Below are 16,833 nucleotides of genomic sequence, written 5' to 3' on the forward strand. Positions count from 1 at the left end.
TGAATATTGGCCTAGTCAAGCTTCTCATTTATAACAATATGTAACTTTGTTTTGGCCCAGCTGGAGTTTGGACACGCTGTGTGCCATTTTATCCCAAGGCAATACAGAATTTCAAATGTCTAAAAGGAGCCCAAAGATCACCTCCTTTATTATTGCCACGTGTATTATCCCAAGGATTATGCTGTTTTCCCAAAATTAAGTGTGAATATGTGAGTTTGTTTTGGCCCAGATGGAGTTTGGATGCCATTTTAGCCCAGGGCAATACAGAAATTACAGTGTGTAAAGTAAAGGCATTCTTATCACTGCTTGTTAACAACAAACCATCCACACATTGCACAAAAACTTGATTCAAATTCACAGCCGTTAAATAAACACTGTGTCCTAAAGGGGTCCTTTTTTATTATTAATTATTCCTACGTGTATTATCCCCAGGATGATGCCGTTTCCCCAATATGAAGCCTAAATATGTTACTGGAGTTTGGACACACTGTGTGCCATTTTATCCCAAGGCAAAAATAAAACCCATACCTTTATAACATAGTTACTTTAACATCACACATACAGAATCCATTTGAATATTTGCGAAAAGCCAATATTATAACGTGTGAGGGAATGGCTGGAGCTGCGTCAGCGAGGTTTAAATTGGATTATCAGGAAAGGTTCTTCCCCCAGAGGGTGATGACGCTGACCCAAAGCTGCCAGACCTCCAGAAACGTTCCGACAACCCTCTCAGGGTGGGGCTTTTGGGGTGTCAGTACAGGAACAGGGATGAAAAATTAAAAATAAAATCTTTGTAATTCCCGCACAGCCCAGAAGATTCCACAACCCCCCGACCCCTCACAGCCGGGGCAGAGCTGCGCATGCGCGGTGCGCGCGGGGCGCCGGCTGAGGGAAAGCCCCGCCCCCCGCTGGCAAGCCCCGCCCCCTACGTTTGCGCACGGCCCCGCGGCGGAGCCTGCTGAGGGCGAGGGCGGGAAAGGCGCCCTGAGGGCGGGGGCGGGCGCTTCTCTCATCTCCTTTCCCTCATCTCCTTTCTTTCTCCTCACATTCTTCTCCAGCTTTTCCTCGATTATCTCTCTCACCTCACCTCTGAATTTTGTTGCCCGCCGCCCCGCGCTGCTCTGCAGCGTTGTGTCTTCGCGCTTGCCTCAGTTTCCCTCGAAGCAGGTGGTGGTTTCTGGGCTGAGGCTTGAGGGGAGCGGCTCTTTCCTCACAGCCGCCCTGTGCTGCCATCGGGGGGTTTATGGAGGATTACTGAGCGGAGCTCGGTGCCCTTTGTGATCCAGACCTTATTTCTAACTTGGGGAAGGTGTTTTCCTCAGGCGTGGGCGAATTTGTTATTCCTGAGTTGGGGGGAATGTTTGTGTGGAGTCAGGCTTAGAGTGGTGAGGGTTCAGATTCTCCCACACTCATTTCAATTATAGATGAAAACAACTCAAGTCTGGGGGTGTTCAAAATGTGGGGAGCATTTTCCTAAAGTCCTTCGAAAATCCTGTAGGTTGGGCACCAGTTGGTACTGAAGAGAACTGCTTTTAGATGTTCATATTTCATAGAAATACAGATATAAACGTTCTAATTATTGCATCCTGTAGCCTCAGGGAAGCCGTGAAAATCAAGAATCTGATACTGGGGATGATCAGAGGAGCCATCCTGCTCTGTTTTGTGAAAAACACAGGTTTATTTGAGCTGGTGAATTGTGCAGGAGGTGTTTGTAAATCCAGGGAATGCCCTGGAGAAGCTGCAGCCCCTTTTTCTTTATCCGGGTCCTAATGTAGATGTTTCATTGACAGGCACAGGAATCTCTGCAGAATGGCAACTGCTCAGAAGCAAAGGAATTCTGTGGTATGGTTTTGTTTGTGTATTTCAGCACAATAATGGGAAAACAGGGTAATTTAGTCTTTTAATAATGAATAAAGAATAGATAGGAAGAAGTGTAGAAAAATAATTTGAATTTTGTTGTGTGCTTGGTAGAAACCAGCTGTGTCCCACAACTACTGTAACACCAAGTGTCAGGAATGTGCTTAACTTTATAAATCCCCCAAATTCATTGGTTTCTTGCTGGGATTTTCAGAGTGCAGTTGTATTTCCCAAGAAAATTGCCACGGAGCAGCAATCCCTGATGCTGGTGAAGAGGCTCCTGGCAGTGGCAGTGTCCTGCATCACTTACCTGAGGGGAATCTTCCCTGAAAGTGCCTATGGAACCAGATACATGGATGGTGAGGGGCTGTTTCCATCAGAATTTACAAAAATTCTTGTCATGGAGTTGTTTTTAAGGCCACATGGTCTTTTTAATGAGTGGATGCCATTTTGATGCATGCGATGGAAATTTCACGTATTAATAAATTACATTTTGTTATTGCTGCTGCTGCTAACTCGGCATTAAAACTAAGCTCAGTAATCTTAATTTTAGTCTCTCCTTGATATGTGCTTTTAGACATTGAGCTTTTCATTGCACTTTGTCCTGAGTTAATGTGTGTGTGGTTTTTTTGGTTTGTTTTTTTTTTGAGATGTTTGTGTGAAAATTCTGCGGGAAGACAAAAACTCTCCTGGCTCTAGCCAGCTGGTGAAATGGTAAGTTGATTACACACAGGTAAGATTTCCTCAGCATCTAAATGCTCAAAGGTTCATTCCTGGCTGTTTGCAGGAAAAGGCAAAAAGTTCTCTCCCACATTTGTGTCACAATGGTATTTTCAGCTCAGGGCTTAGGACAGCATCAATCTCTGTTTGCAGAGTGACTATACTTTATTAAATACTTTATGTTTACTAAATAAACACTAAATATCTAACACTATGTATTTGTAGACTTCATTCCTCTGAGCATGAGCTAAATAAATAAAACACTAAATATCTAACACCAAAAAAACTAAATAAACACTAAATATCTAACACCAAAAAAACTAAATAAACACTAAATATCTCACACTATGCATTTGTAGACTTCATTCCTCTGAGCATGAGCACTTCAAGGTGCACAGAAATGCAAAAGTCCAAAAGCAGCTCCTCTCTAATTGATCAGGAGACTCAAAGCCACCATTTTGCATCTGAAATTTAAATATCTCACAGATTTTATATTAATTAATTAATTTAATAAACACTAAATATCTAACGCTATGCATTTGTAGACTTCATTCCTCTGAGCATGAGCTAAATAGGTAAAACACTAAATATTTAACACTAAATAAACTAAATAAACACTAAATATCTAACACCAAAAAAACCTAAATAAACACTAAATATCTCACACTATGCATTTGTAGACTTCATTCCTCTGAGCATGAGCACTCAAGGATGCACAAAAATGCAAAAATCTAAAAGCAGCTCCTCTCTAGTTGCTCAGGAGACTCAAAGCCACCATTTTGCATCTGAAATTTGAAGATCTCACAGGTTTTATTTTAATTAATTTATTTATTTAATAAACAAACCCAGTTTTTGTTTGTTGACTCTAAGAAAAAAAAAATTATAGGGTAAATTTTGATTCCCTAATTGTGTCTTGCATAAAAAGTAAATAGCAACATCTAAATAAAGGTAATAACTTCTTTATGCTTCAGCAATGTTGCTGATCAGCTGAATTACTGATTTATAAATCAGTAATTATAAATGATAATAAAATCATGGAATGGTTTGGGTTGGAAGGGACCTTGAAACTCAACTTTCTCCAGACCAAGCTGCTCCCCTGATTAATGAATACAATGTGTTGGAAGCATTGCAATATGTTTTTACTGATAAATTGATTATTTTTTAAATTGATTTACCTCCAAATTATATTTTTAATTACTCTTTCAATAGCTTGGGGTGATTTGGTGTTACACATTTTGCATCACTGCTAATAAGATAGAATGATGGATAAGTGTTATTTATTTCTTTAATACAGTAAGAATAAACACAAAAGTTTCATTTTTTTTGGTGCTGTTAGTAAGAAAGAAATGAAAATTAGCAGGAGCTGGCCAATCTTCTTTGGTTTTTGCAGGATGTTGGGATGCTATGATGCCTTGCAGAAGAAATACGTAAGTTTGCCAGTCTCATTTCAGTTTTATTGCAATGTTGATTTCACTGAGCTCACTCAGCTGCAGTGTGGGATGCACAAACATTTCTGCATCAAACTCTTGTAAACAGCTGCACAAAAAGGCACAGAGGGATCTGTGGGTGTTTTCTCTGCAGCTCAATCCTCTCCTCCTCAACAGAGGAAGAAGTTTTTCTTCCAACAGGCTTTAATTGCCTGGGTTGGATTTCAGAGCTAGAGAAAAGCAGTTTGGGCAGCACAAATGGGCAATGAAATATATTTAATGTTCTTTTTTTTTGTTTTTTCTCTGTTTATGTTCCTGACAGCTGAGACAGATTGTCCTAGCAGTGAGTATCTCTGAAAGGCAGGGGCATTTTTTAAGGGATATTCTTTGAGGAATGTGCAGTTCTCATTCTTTATTTTCTTTTCCTTTATTTTCTTCAAAACCACAGGTTTATACCCAGACAGAAGAGCCTCAGGTAAATCTGCTGGAATATCTCACTGGTGATAATGTGGATATGGTGAAATGTGGGTGCAAACAGAAATATTTAACATGCACCTCTATTTAAAAAGAGCATTTTGAAATACCAGGTGTAACAATGGAAATTTCTACAGTGAGAATTGCCATGTGTGGAATTACATTTGAGTATTTTCAGAAAGCAAAATATCACTGCAGGGTGAAATGTCCCATCCTGACTCTGCCTAAAAAATTTGTGGGACTTTTATGGAAAACACAAAACCCGCTGGGTGTCACCACAAATGCTCCATTTTCATTCAAACTGGAATATTTCATGCTAAAACCTTCAGCTGATTTTCAAAACATTTGATCACACTGATTCCTGGAAAAGAATCATCATTTTTATGAAGTTTTAAAAAGTTTTATGCATTTTTTTGCTGTTAATTGGTAGAGGATTAGGAAGCTGTGTTCAGCACATGGGAGTTGGGTTTTAGTAATTTCCTTTAAAGGTTGATAGATTAGTGAGCAGAGCTGCAGCAGGAGTGTTTAGGATCAATTTAATAATTAATTTAATAATTAATTAGTTAATTAATTAATCCTGGCTTTGTTTGCAGACAGTCACTGAGTGTTACCACTTCAAGTTCAAGTACACCCACAATGGGCCACTCCTGGATTTTGGCAGGTAAAACCCAAAAAACATCCAAAAAAAGCCAAAATAAAAAAAAAAAAACACAACATTTTGCTCGGTCACAGCTGCAGATAAATGGTTTATTTGAAGACAATTAATTAAAATACAGTTCAAACTGCTCCCAGCTTCCCTCCTGCATAAAATGCTCCTTCAAATAGAGAAGGAGAAGCAGGAGCTCCTTGCCCTGCTCTGCAGGCCCTCAGGTGTGAGGAGCTGGGGAACAGAAGGAGAGGTTTTGGCTTTGAGCTGGGATTTGGATCAGCTTCAGGTGGAAATGTTGGAGCTGGGTGCCAAGAGTCACTTGTACACCAGGTTTATTGTCATTACCAATTGAGGGAAATAAATCTGTAGAAAAATTTTAGTGTTGAGAAAACATTTAGAGAACCTAAATGTCTCTAAATTTGCAATGTTGAGGAAACATTTAGAGAACCTAGATGTGTTCAATGTAGAGGAAACTTGAAGAGAGCCTTTATTTAAGGGAAAGCACACTTCCCAGAATTTGAGCTTTCACAAGTGCCTCATTTTCTCTTCCTTTCACTATTTCTTTGGGGTATTTGGTGCCAGGTGCTGATCTCTGAGCTCTCCTGATGTCTCTGGCTCAGGGTTTGATCCCTCACAGGGCAGAGAACGTGCAGGACTCAGACAGGGTTAGGAAGTGCAGTGCTCCATCTCAGACCTCAGGGAAGGAATGTTTGTCAACAAACAGGGAATGAAACTGCTCACTCTGCATCAAATTTTACTGGAATATTTACCAATACAGCCTGAGCTTGTCTGGCCCTTGGTGCTGAACCAAAAAGTGGCAAACTGTGGTGTTTCACCCCACAGACACTTTGGGCTGGTTGGATTTGTGGTGTTTCACCCCACAGACACTTTTGGCTGTGGATTTGTGGTGTTTCACCCCACAGACACTTTTGGCTGTGGATTTGTGGTGTTTCACCCACAGACACTTTGGGCTGGCTGGATTTGTGGTGTTTCACCCCATTTTTGGCTGGTTGGATTTGTGGTGTTTCACCCCACAGACACTTTGGGCTGGCTGGGTGCTGCAGTTGGATGCATGGAGACAATTCCAGGCCTGCAGGAGCTCTGGTGGTGCTGGGATGGAGCTTCCCCCCATACCAGGGGCTGCTCCTCAGGTTTCCCTCTGTGGAGAAGCTCTAAGGTGATGGTGAAGGAAAGGAGTCGGTTCTGATGGAGGGTTGGGATCCAGAGCTTTATTCTCTGAGTGCAGCACCAGCTCCAACAGAACTCCCTGAGCCCGTGGGTGCTGCTCCTTTAACCCCAGGGAAGGGGCAGGGAGCCACCAAGCAGGGACAAAGGGACAAAGGACACCTGGATGGCCCAATGCCCCCCCAGGGGTTTGAATGTGCCAATCACTCCCTGCTCTTCTGGAATTCCAGGGCTGACAGACAGCGCTGGGAGGGGAAAGGAGAAACGATTGATAAACCTGGCAGGGAATTATCAGGGCAGGGACCTGAGGTTCTGAGCTAAACCCCCAAATCACAACACAACAAAAGCTCAGGTGGCTGCTGTGTGCTTTCAGCAAGGACAAGTCGGAGTGCCCCATCAGCTGTGCAGACACCAAGAGGGCCAGCATCCTCCTCATCCGCAAGATCTACATCCTGATGCAGAACCTGAGCCCCCTGCCCAGCGACGTCTGCCTCACCATGAAACTCCTCTACTATGATGAGGGTATGCTGAAAAATCCCTCACCAGGGTTTCTTCTCCTGGCAAGATGAGCAGCCTCAGCTTCTCCGTGTTTTGCTGCTCTGGAATGGGGTCTGGAGATGGTTTATCCAAACGTGTGAATTGTTTTTACTTAATGGCCAATCACAGCCAGCTGTGTCAGACTCTCTGAGTCTCAGTTTTTGCAGTAACTCTCTATATTTAAAGGAGAAAAGAGTTAAAAAGCATTTAATTTCTCTGCCTTACAGTGACAAATCAGAGCTCCTATTTTCTCTCTCTGTACCTACAACCTCTTCCAAAGAGCTTTACCAGAGCTTTGCCTGTTGTGCTTCATTTACTCCAAACTTGATCATTCCCCTCCCCAAGCAGTTTTTTGCTGTAACTCTCTGTATTTAAAGGAGAAAAGAGTTAATATCAGTTTTGCAAGATCTAAAACATTTAATTTCTCTGCCTTGCAATGACAAATCAGAGCTTCTATTTTCTCTCTCTGTACCTACAACCTCTTCCAAAGAGTTTTACCAGGGCTTTGCCTGTTGTGCTTCCTTTACTCCAAACTTGATCACTCCCCTCCCCACACAGGTTTTGCAGTAACTCTCTATATTTAAAGGAGAAAAGAGTTAAAATCAGTTTTGCAAGACCTAAAACATTTAATTTCTCTGCCTTGCAATGACAAATCAGAGCTCCTGTTTTCTCTCTCTGTATCCACAACCTTCCAAAGAGTTTTACCAGAGCTTTGCCTGTTGTGCTTCATTTACTCCAACCTTGATCATTCCCCTCCCCAAGCAGTTTTTTGCAGTAACTCTCTGTATTTAAAGGAGAAAAGAGTTAATATCAGTTTTGCAAGACCTAAACCATTTCATTTCTCTGCAGTTACCCCCCCTGATTACCAACCCCCAGGCTTCAAGGAGGCCAAGGATGAGGGGCTGCTGTTCCAGGAGGAGCCCATGTACCTGAACGTGGGGGAAGTGCCAACTCCTTTCCACCTGCTGAAACTGAAAATCACCACCGAGAGACAGCGCATGGAGAATGTTGATAAGAGCATCCTAAAGCAGGGAGAGACTGCTGAGCCTCTCCAGGTGTGTGGGGTGAGCAGAGATGACCCAGAGGAGGAGAGCCAGGACATGAATGTAAGAGCACAGACTTTGTTTTGGGTGGCTTTTAAAATTTTTTGCAGTGTGTCATCTAAAAAATGTCCATTATTATTTCGCTGTGTGCGATTTTTAGACATTTTTAAGCAGGACAAAATATCTTAAATTCATTTTTTCCTTAATTTTACTGCTCCAGTTTGCAGTGTTGAAGCAGTGCCTGTGCACGAGGAGCAGCAGAGGGACAGCTCACACCATGGGGACACTGCCATCTCTATTTTCAGACATTTTTAAGCAGGATAAAATATCTTAAATTCATTTTTTTCCTTAATTTTACTGCTCTGGTTTGCAGTGTTGAAGCAGTGCCTGGGCATGAGGAGCAGCAGAGGGACAGCTCACACCATGGGGACACTGCCATCTCTATTTCCAGACATTTTTAAGCAGGACAAAATATCTTAAATTCATTTTTTCCTTAATTTTCCTGCTCCAGTCAGTGCCTGTGCACGAGGAGCAGCTGAGGGACAGCTCATGCCATGGGGACACTGCCATCTCTATTTTCAGACATTTTTAAGCAGGAAAAAATGTCTTAAATTCATTTTCCTCTTAATTTTCCTGCTCCAGTTTGCAGTGTTGAAGCAGTGCCTGGGCATGAGGAGCAGCAGAGGGACAGCTCACACCATGGGGACACTGCCACGTGTCCCAGCACAGGGCACAGTCACTTATTTCAGTTTATTCCACCACAAATCCATCTCAAAAGTGTCTCCTTAATCATCTGAGTGCAAACTTCTCCCTTGTGTGCCTGCAGTCAGTGACAAAGCTGTTTCTTGATCCAGGAGGATCCTGCCTTGGATAATGAAGTGGAAGATAAGAATCATGTGAATATTTCAGAAGCTCAAGGTAATATTTGTATATTTTATATTATAATTTTTAGATAATAATCTCAAGTGTATTATGTTTTAAAATATTTGTGTTAAGTGATATAAATATTATATTGTTATATAACATATTACATATTATAGTACATATTATAGTTCATAATATATTATATTATATTATATTATATTATATTATATTATATTATATTATATTATATTATATTATATTATATTATATTATATTATATTATATTATATTATATTATATTATATTATATTATATATTTTAAACATGCATTATATATTATAATATACATTATATATTATATATCATATTATAGATAATATACATTATATATTATATAATATACATTATATACATTACATTACATATATTATATATATTGTTTATATTATATAATATATATTATATAATATATTTAATATATATTATATATATTGTATAATATTTATTATATATTGTATATATGATATTATATATAATATAAATTATATATAACATATAATATATATTAAATACATGATACATTATATTATATATTATATATTATATATTATATGTTATATGTTATATGTTATATGTTATATGTTATATGTTATATAATATATTATATACATTATTTATATTATATATAGTATATAAAAGATATATATATATAATTTTGTGTGATTTTTTATTTGATTTCTCAAACCCCTCAATTTTCTATATTCAAATTTTCATTCTTTGCTTCACATACATGACTGTGCCTCCATTTTCTATCAGGCCTTCATTCTGTGAAGCACTTGGTTAACAAATGTTAACATGTTAAAACATAATTAACATTTTTTTATGTTACTGTTCAAAATTCTGATCTTCTGTTCCACTTTATCAGCTAAGCGAAATTGAATGGGGTTTAAATTTAGAAATAATATAAATGAATATATAAATAAATATGTATATAAATAATAAATTAAGAAATGAATACGTATATAAATAAGGTAAATGAAATAATGTAAATGAACTGCTCCTTCACTGCTTTTTCTACTCTTTTTGTTACAAATAATTACTGATTTATTTAGTTGTTGATAGTATTTAGTTTGTACATTAAGCTCAGAGAGGTTTTGTACTGTTGAGCTTTTTATTGCAGAGTCGGGAAACAGAATCCTCTGTGCAAAAACCAGTGCTCTGGATCTGTTTGTTTGGGATTTTTTTAATTAAATTTCAGCTTTTTGAGTTTCAATTCAGCAGCAATCCCACTTTTAGCCACCTTTTTCCTAGCTGGTCGTGCCTCTCTGTGCTGCTGCTGCAGCAGGAACCTCACCAAATTTGTTTTGTTTTATGGACAGAAATCTCACCAGAGTGGGTTTTGTTTTATGGACAGAAAACTCACCAGAGTGTGTTTTGTTTTATGGACAGAAACCTCACCTGAATGAGTTTTATTTTATGAACCATTCTGTGTTTGGCTCTGCCCTTTCCCTGTGTGCTGCAGCACTTTGAGAATTGCAGGTGAACTTTTTTTGGCATCACAAAATACAATCCCAGTGTGTTTTGTTTTATGGCCAGAAACCTCACCAGAATGAGTTTTGTTTTATGAAACCTCACCAAATTTGTTTTGTTTTATGGACAGAAACCTCACCAGAGTGTGTTTTGTTTTATGGACAGAAACCTCACCTGAGTGTGTTTTGTTTTACAAAACCTCACCAGAGTGTGTTTTGTTTTATGAAACCTCACCAAATTTGTTTTGTTTTATGGACAGAAACCTCACCAGAGTGGGTTTTGTTTTATGAAACCTCACCAGAGTGTGTTTTGTTTTATGGACAGAAATAATTCCCAATTCCCAACACCCCAGCCATCAGGGTAAAGCCATTCCCTGTTCCTGCCCCTCCTGACCTTGTCCAAAATCCCTCTCCAGCTCTCCTGGAGCCCCTTTAGGCACTGAAAGGGGCTCTGAGCTGTCCTTGGAGCATTTTCTGCAGCCTGAACAACCCCAACTTTCTCAGCCTTTCTTTGTAGAAGAACTTGAATAGGTACAACTATTTCTGTTAGGATGAATCCCACAAAAATGAGTTTCTTCAAGTGGTTTTTTTTTTCCCTATCATTGTAAATAAAATCTGTCAGTCAATAACTCTCCTGGAAACTCCCCACTGCTGGCTTTTAATCACAGCTCCAAAATGTGCACCCAGACTGTCTCCAGCTCAAAACATGAGCCACCAAATTGTCCTCAGGGCATCTCAGGAGTTTCCTTTTCAGATTTGAGGTAAAGCAGAGGATGCTTTGTGTTCACATTGCATTCCAGGAGTTTCCTTTTCAGATTTGAGGTAAAGCAGAGGATGCTTTGTGTTCACATTGCATTCCAGTAGTTTCCTTTTCAGATTTTAGAGAGAGCAGAGGATGCTTTGTGTTCACATTTCCCCATTTTGCCCAGGGGCCTGAGGACTCAACTTTGCTGCCAAACAAACTGAAGGAGGAATTGCTGCTTGTTGCATCCAGACAATCTGGAACCCGTTTGCTGTACAGAAATGTTAGATTTGGTTTTTTTTTGTTTTGTTTTGTTTTTCTTTTGTTTTGTTTTTTTTTTTTTTTGAGAAGAAACATTTGCAGCTTTGCCAAACCAGGTGCCATTTCCATGCTGTTGAAAAAATAATGGTAGGAACATGTAGGAAACAGCACATGTGGATCAGAATTTTTGTTTTGACAATTCTAGTAGGCTGCAGAACTGGAATAACCACGTGAAGGTGTGCCTGATTCTTCTGAAGAGTCGTAAAAATTCCAAAGCCATGCAAAAATCCAGAAAATTTCTTGTCCTGGGGAGTTGGCCAATATTTTATTTACAGGAACCACAAGGCACAGGCTCAGGTTTGAATCAAATCCTTCAGCAGGGCAGTGTGTGAGTGAGCTGGGGGTCAAACCCTTTGTGTGAGCTGGAGGATGGCAGAGTTAAAGAATAAATTCAAACCTTGGTGGAGTTAAGGGTGTGCTCTGTAAGGAGCTGTTCCCAGCAGTTATAAAGTCAGAAAATTCAGGGCTTTTTCTTAATTAGTAATGTTCTTGGGGGGGGGGGGGGGGGGCAGAGCTGGTGTTGTTTGCTTTGGATTGTTGATTTTTTTGTTTAAACCTTTATTTAACTCTCTAATTCTTCCAGGAAAGAATTCAGCTCATGGAGATGAAGCTGGAGGGATCCAGACTCCTGCCCATGTTTCCAATCCTCAGGTGGGAACACTCTGCTCTGTCATCTTCAGCTTTTCCTGGAGCTCCTGTGCAGCTCCTTCTTCCTTGGAGTGATTCATGGCTGATCTGCTGAAGCCTCATTTCCCACAGTCACAATTCCCAGCCACAAAATCCCTTCACATTTCACTTCCTGCTGTTTTCCAGAACTGTTCTAAAGCACTGCCAAAGGGCTGTTCCTCTGAAATACAAAACAAACAGATGCTGGGACTGTTTCTGAGGGAAAAGGGGGAATTTAATTTCCATTTTAATCATGGAAATGGAAATAATTAGCAGGGAATTCCACTGCTAATTCTGACAAAGCAAAGCTTGTTTAAAACTCGATGCAAACTTAAAAATTCAAGTTTATTGAATTTTATTTTGAATTTACATTTCACTTCCTGCTGTTTTCCACAACTATTCTAAAGCACTGCCAAAGGGCTGTTCCTCTGAAATACAAAACAAACAGATGCTGGGACTGTTTCTGAGTGAAAATGGGGAATTTAATTTCCATTTTAATCATGGAAATAATTAGCAGGAAATTCCACTGCTAATTGTGACAAAGCAAAGCTTGCTTAAAACTTGATTCAAACTTAAAAATTTTCAAGTTTATTGAATTCCTTTACATTTCACTTCCTGGTGTTTTCCAGAACTATTCTAAAGCACTGACAAAAGGCTGTTCCTCTGAAATAGAAAACAAACAGATGCTGGGACTGTTTCTGAGTGAAAAGGGGGAAATTAATTTCCATTTTAATAATGGAAATAATTAGCAGGGAATTCCACTGCTAATTCTGATAAAGCAAAGCTTGTTTAAAACTTGATTCAAACTTAAAAATTTTCAAGTTTATTGAATTCCTTTACATTTCACTTCCTGCTGTTTTCCAGAACTGTTCTAAAGCACTGCCAAAGGGCTGTTGCTCTGAAATACAAAACAAACAGATGCTGGGACTGTTTCTGAGTGAAAAGGGGGAATTTAATTTCCATTTTAACAATGGAAATACATGGAAATGGAAATAATTAGCAGGGAATTCCACTGCTAATTGTGACAAAGCAAAGCTTGTTTAAAACTCGATGCAAACTTAAAAATTCAAGTTTATTGAATTTTATTTTGAATTTACATTTCACTTCCTGCTGTTTTCCAGAACTATTCTAAAGCACTGCCAAAGGGCTGTTCCTCTGAAATACAAAACAAACAGATGCTGGGGCTGTTTCTGAGTGAAAAGGGGGAATTTAATTTCCATTTTAATCATGGAAATGGAAATAATTAGCAGGGAATTCCACTGCTAATTGTGACAAAGCAACGCTAGTTTAAAACTCGATTCAAACTTCAAAATTCAAGTTTTTAAGTTTGAAAAAAACAAAACCAGCACATGATTCTCTCTGCTAGGGCTCTCCAGCACACCCAGCTGTGATTTCCAGGGGTTTTTACCATTTAAACCCTCCCAAAATTCAGTCTGAACTCAGGCACTGTGCAGAGCAGTCAATTCCCCACACTGAGCCTTGCTGGGTGTCTCCAGGGTGGATTTTTTGCTGCTGTAACAAAGCAAAATCTGCTTTAATTAAATTTTAGTTGTAATTTTAGTTGTAGTTTTAGTTACAATTTTTAAATTAATTTCAATTAATTTAATTAATTTTAATTAATTTGTTACAGCTTTTTGTAATTTTCTGCTTCCAGGTTGATCACTTGACCCGAAAAACATCTGAGCTGATTGTGTCAGAGAGCAGGACAAGAAGTGGAAAGATATTCCAAAGCTGCATTGTTAGTATCAATTTTTCTTTAATTCTCATCATTTCTGCTGCAAACAGTGACTAAAACTCAAGGGCTTGGATGCATTTGCTATTGGCAGAATGAAATTCTCATCACTTCCTAAATTCCCATTCAATTCCACAAAGAATTCTCAAGGAGCTGGAAGCTGATTTGATGCAGGTAACACAGGTTGAGAAAGATTGCTAAGTTTTAGTTGATATTTAGCCAAATTTCCTGCTGGTTTGACCCATCTGTGCCAGCAGAGCTCACCCAGTGCCAAAATTGTAACCTCACCCCTGTGACTCCTTCATTCCAAGAAAAATCCCTTTTTAAAATTTATTTAAATCAAATTTGGCAGGCAGTGCTGCTTGTGAGGACCCAAATCCTTCCCACCTGGCACAGCTGGAGCAGATGTTGTGTCCAGGCTGGAATTTGATTTTGGGCCTCATGTCTGTATTTTTCAAAGAGATTTTACTGAACTTAGTAATAAATTTATTAAGCAAAACACAACTGATTTAAATAACCAAAAGGACAGTGGAGCTAAAGGTTCATTGTCATCTTTGAATGAAATTTAAAGGTTCATTGTCACCTTTGAATGAAATTTCAAGGTTCATTGTCACCTTTGAATGAAATTTAAAGGTTCATTTTCATCTTTGAATGAAATTTAAAGGTTCATTGTCACCTTTGAATGAAATTTAAAGGTTCGTTGTCACCTTTTGATGGCACAGTCAGAAGCAGCAGGACAGAGCTCTCAGGAGTTTTTGGGTGCTGAGCAGCCTCTGTAGAGCTGGAATCGTGGAATCATGGAATGGTTTGGATGAAGGGACCTTAAAGCCTGGGCAGGGTCACCTTCCACCATCCCAGGCTGCTCCCAGCCTGGCCTTGGACACTTCCAGGGATGGGGAATCCATGGAATCATCTGTGCCAGGGCTTCCCCACCTCACAGGGAAGGATTTCTCCCCTATCCCCAACCTCAATTTCTCCTGTTTCAATCTGAACCTCCCCAGTCCACAGGGAAGGATTTCTCCCAAATCTCCAACCTCAATTTCCCCTCTTTTGAACCTCCCCACCCCACAGAAGGATTTCTCCCATGTTTCAAATCTCAATTTCTCCTGTTTCAATCTGAACCTCCCCACCCTACAGGGAAGGATTTCTCCCTTTTCTCCAACCTCAATTTCCCCTCTTTCAGTCTGAACCCACCACTCCTTGTCCTGTGCTGCAGTTCCTGCTGCCACAGCAGGAAAACATCCCAACAAGGAAAACATCCCAGCCTTCCTCAGTGGGTCAGTCCTGCCAGGAAACAGCATCCAGATGTTCCTGCAGGCCCAGCACATCTGGGGTGAGGCTCTGGCTGTGTCACAGCTCTGAGGGTGGCCGTGCCCTGCCCTGGCCCCACAGAGCTCCTGTAATTCCATTGTTGCTTTTCCTTGGCAGCTGCACCAGGCTGAGCCCTCCTCCAGCCAGGAGGTGCTGCCCAAGAGGAGGAAGCTCAGCGAGCCCAAGGAGCAGTTTTAGTGTCCAAAAGGAGGAAATTCAGCAATTCCAAGGAGCAGTTTTAGTGCCCAAAAGGAGGAAATTCAGCAATTCCAAGGAGCAGTTTTAGTTGCCCAAAGGATGAAGCTCAGCAATTCCAAGGATGAGTTTTAGTTGCCCAAAGAATAAAGCTTAGCAAGCCCAAGGATCAGTTTTAGTTGCCCAAAAGGAGGAAATCCAGCAATTCCAAGGAGCAGTTTTAGTTGCCCAAAGGAGGAAATTCAGCAATTCCAAGGAGCAGTTTTAGTTGCCCAAAAGAAGCCCAAGGAGCAGTTTTAGTTGCCCAAAAGAAGTCCAAGGGAGCAGTTTTAGTTGCCCAAAGGATGAAACTCAGCAATTCCAAGGATCAGTTTTAATTGCCCTAAAGGAAGAAGCTCAGCAAGCCCAAGGAGCAGTTTTAGTTGCCCAAAGGAGGAAATTCAGCAATTCAAAGGAGCAGTTTTGGTTGCCCAAAAGAAGCCCAAGGAGCAGTTTTATTTGCTCAAAGGAGGAAATTCAGCAATTCCAAGGAACAGTTTTAGTGCCCAAAAGGAGGAAATTCAGCAATTCCAAGGAGCAGCTTTAGTTGCCCAAAGGATGAAGCTCAGCAATTCCAAGGATGAGTTTTAGTTGCCCAAAGAATAAAGCTCAGCAAGCCCAAGGAGCAGTTTTACTTGCCCAAAGGAGGAAATTCAGCAATTCAAAGGAGCAGTTTTGGTTGCCCAAAAGAAGCCCAAGGAGCAGTTTTGGTGCCCAAAGGATGAAGCCCAAGGAGCAGTTTTAGCTCCCAAAAGGAGGAAATTCAGCAATTCCAAGGATGAGTTTTAGTTGCCCAAAGAATAAAGCTTAGCAAGCCCAAGGATCAGTTTTAGTTGCCCAAAAGGAGGAAATTCAGCAATTCCAAGGAGCAGTTTTAGTTGCCCAAAGGAGGAAATTCAGCAATTCCAAGGAGCAGTTTTAGTTGCCCAAAAGAAGCCCAAGGAGCAGTTTTATTTGCTCAAAGGAGGAAATTCAGCAATTCCAAGGAGCAGTTTTAGTTGCCCAAAAGGATGAAACTCAGCAATTCCAAGGAGCAGTTTTAGTTGCCCAAAAGGAGGAAATTCAGCAATTCCAAGGAACAGTTTTAGTTGCCCAAAAGAAGAAGCCCAAGGATCAGATTTAGTTGCCCAAAGGAGGAAATTCAGCAATTCCAAGGATCAGTTTTAGTTGCCCAAAAGAAGAAGCTCAGCAATTCCAAGGAGCAGTTTTAGCTGCCCAAAAGAAGAAGCCCAAGGAGCAGATTTAGTTGCCCAAAGGAGGAAGCTCAGCAATTCCAAGGATCAGTTTTTGCAGCCCATCTCCCTCTGTCCCAAGTTCTCCACTCCTGTTGCTTGTTCACTGTTGGTTTGAAGGATCTGTTCTGCTCCATCAGAGGATGTTTCTTAAGGAAGGAAAATGTCAGCAAGCCCAGCTGAGGAATTCCAGACTCATTTGGTACAGAAATCCTTGGATTTTTGGGGCTTTGTGGGTTGGCTCCGGGTCCTGGTGGGGACAGAGGAAACTCATCCCCAGCACGAGGTTTCAGCAGTGGGCTCTGGTTCT

At 40.3% G+C, this 16,833-nt stretch overlaps 1 protein-coding gene across 1 annotated transcript; it reads left to right on the top strand.

Annotated features, from left to right (window-relative positions):
- The first annotated feature begins 1,128 nt into the window (after positions 1 to 1,128).
- On the top strand, positions 1,129 to 15,338 carry HORMAD1 (HORMA domain containing 1). Its single transcript, XM_058042845.1, has 14 exons — positions 1,129 to 1,167; positions 1,791 to 1,842; positions 2,072 to 2,216; positions 2,508 to 2,571; positions 3,968 to 4,004; positions 4,327 to 4,347; positions 4,453 to 4,479; positions 5,072 to 5,139; positions 6,686 to 6,834; positions 7,699 to 7,955; positions 8,747 to 8,810; positions 11,932 to 11,999; positions 13,669 to 13,752; positions 15,175 to 15,338. Exons 2-14 carry the CDS (start codon positions 1,810 to 1,812, stop codon positions 15,253 to 15,255), a joined length of 1,098 nt encoding a protein of 365 aa, XP_057898828.1. The 5' UTR covers positions 1,129 to 1,167; positions 1,791 to 1,809; the 3' UTR covers positions 15,256 to 15,338.
- Positions 15,339 to 16,833: the final 1,495 nt, after the last annotated feature.

Source organism: Melospiza georgiana, chromosome 33, assembly GCF_028018845.1.
Source record: "Melospiza georgiana isolate bMelGeo1 chromosome 33, bMelGeo1.pri, whole genome shotgun sequence".
Classification (NCBI taxonomy): Eukaryota; Metazoa; Chordata; class Aves; order Passeriformes; family Passerellidae; genus Melospiza; species Melospiza georgiana.

Excerpts from the sequence above, each read along its gene's own strand:
- HORMAD1 (XM_058042845.1), top strand. The coding sequence starts at position 1,810 with ATGGCAACTGCTCAGAAGCAAAGGAATTCTGTG. Across the intron at positions 2,217-2,507 it reads TGGAACCAGATACATGGATG|ATGTTTGTGTGAAAATTCTG; the intron begins GTGAGGGGCTGT and ends TTTTTTTTTGAG. Across the intron at positions 4,348-4,452 it reads TGAGACAGATTGTCCTAGCA|GTTTATACCCAGACAGAAGA; the intron begins GTGAGTATCTCT and ends TCAAAACCACAG.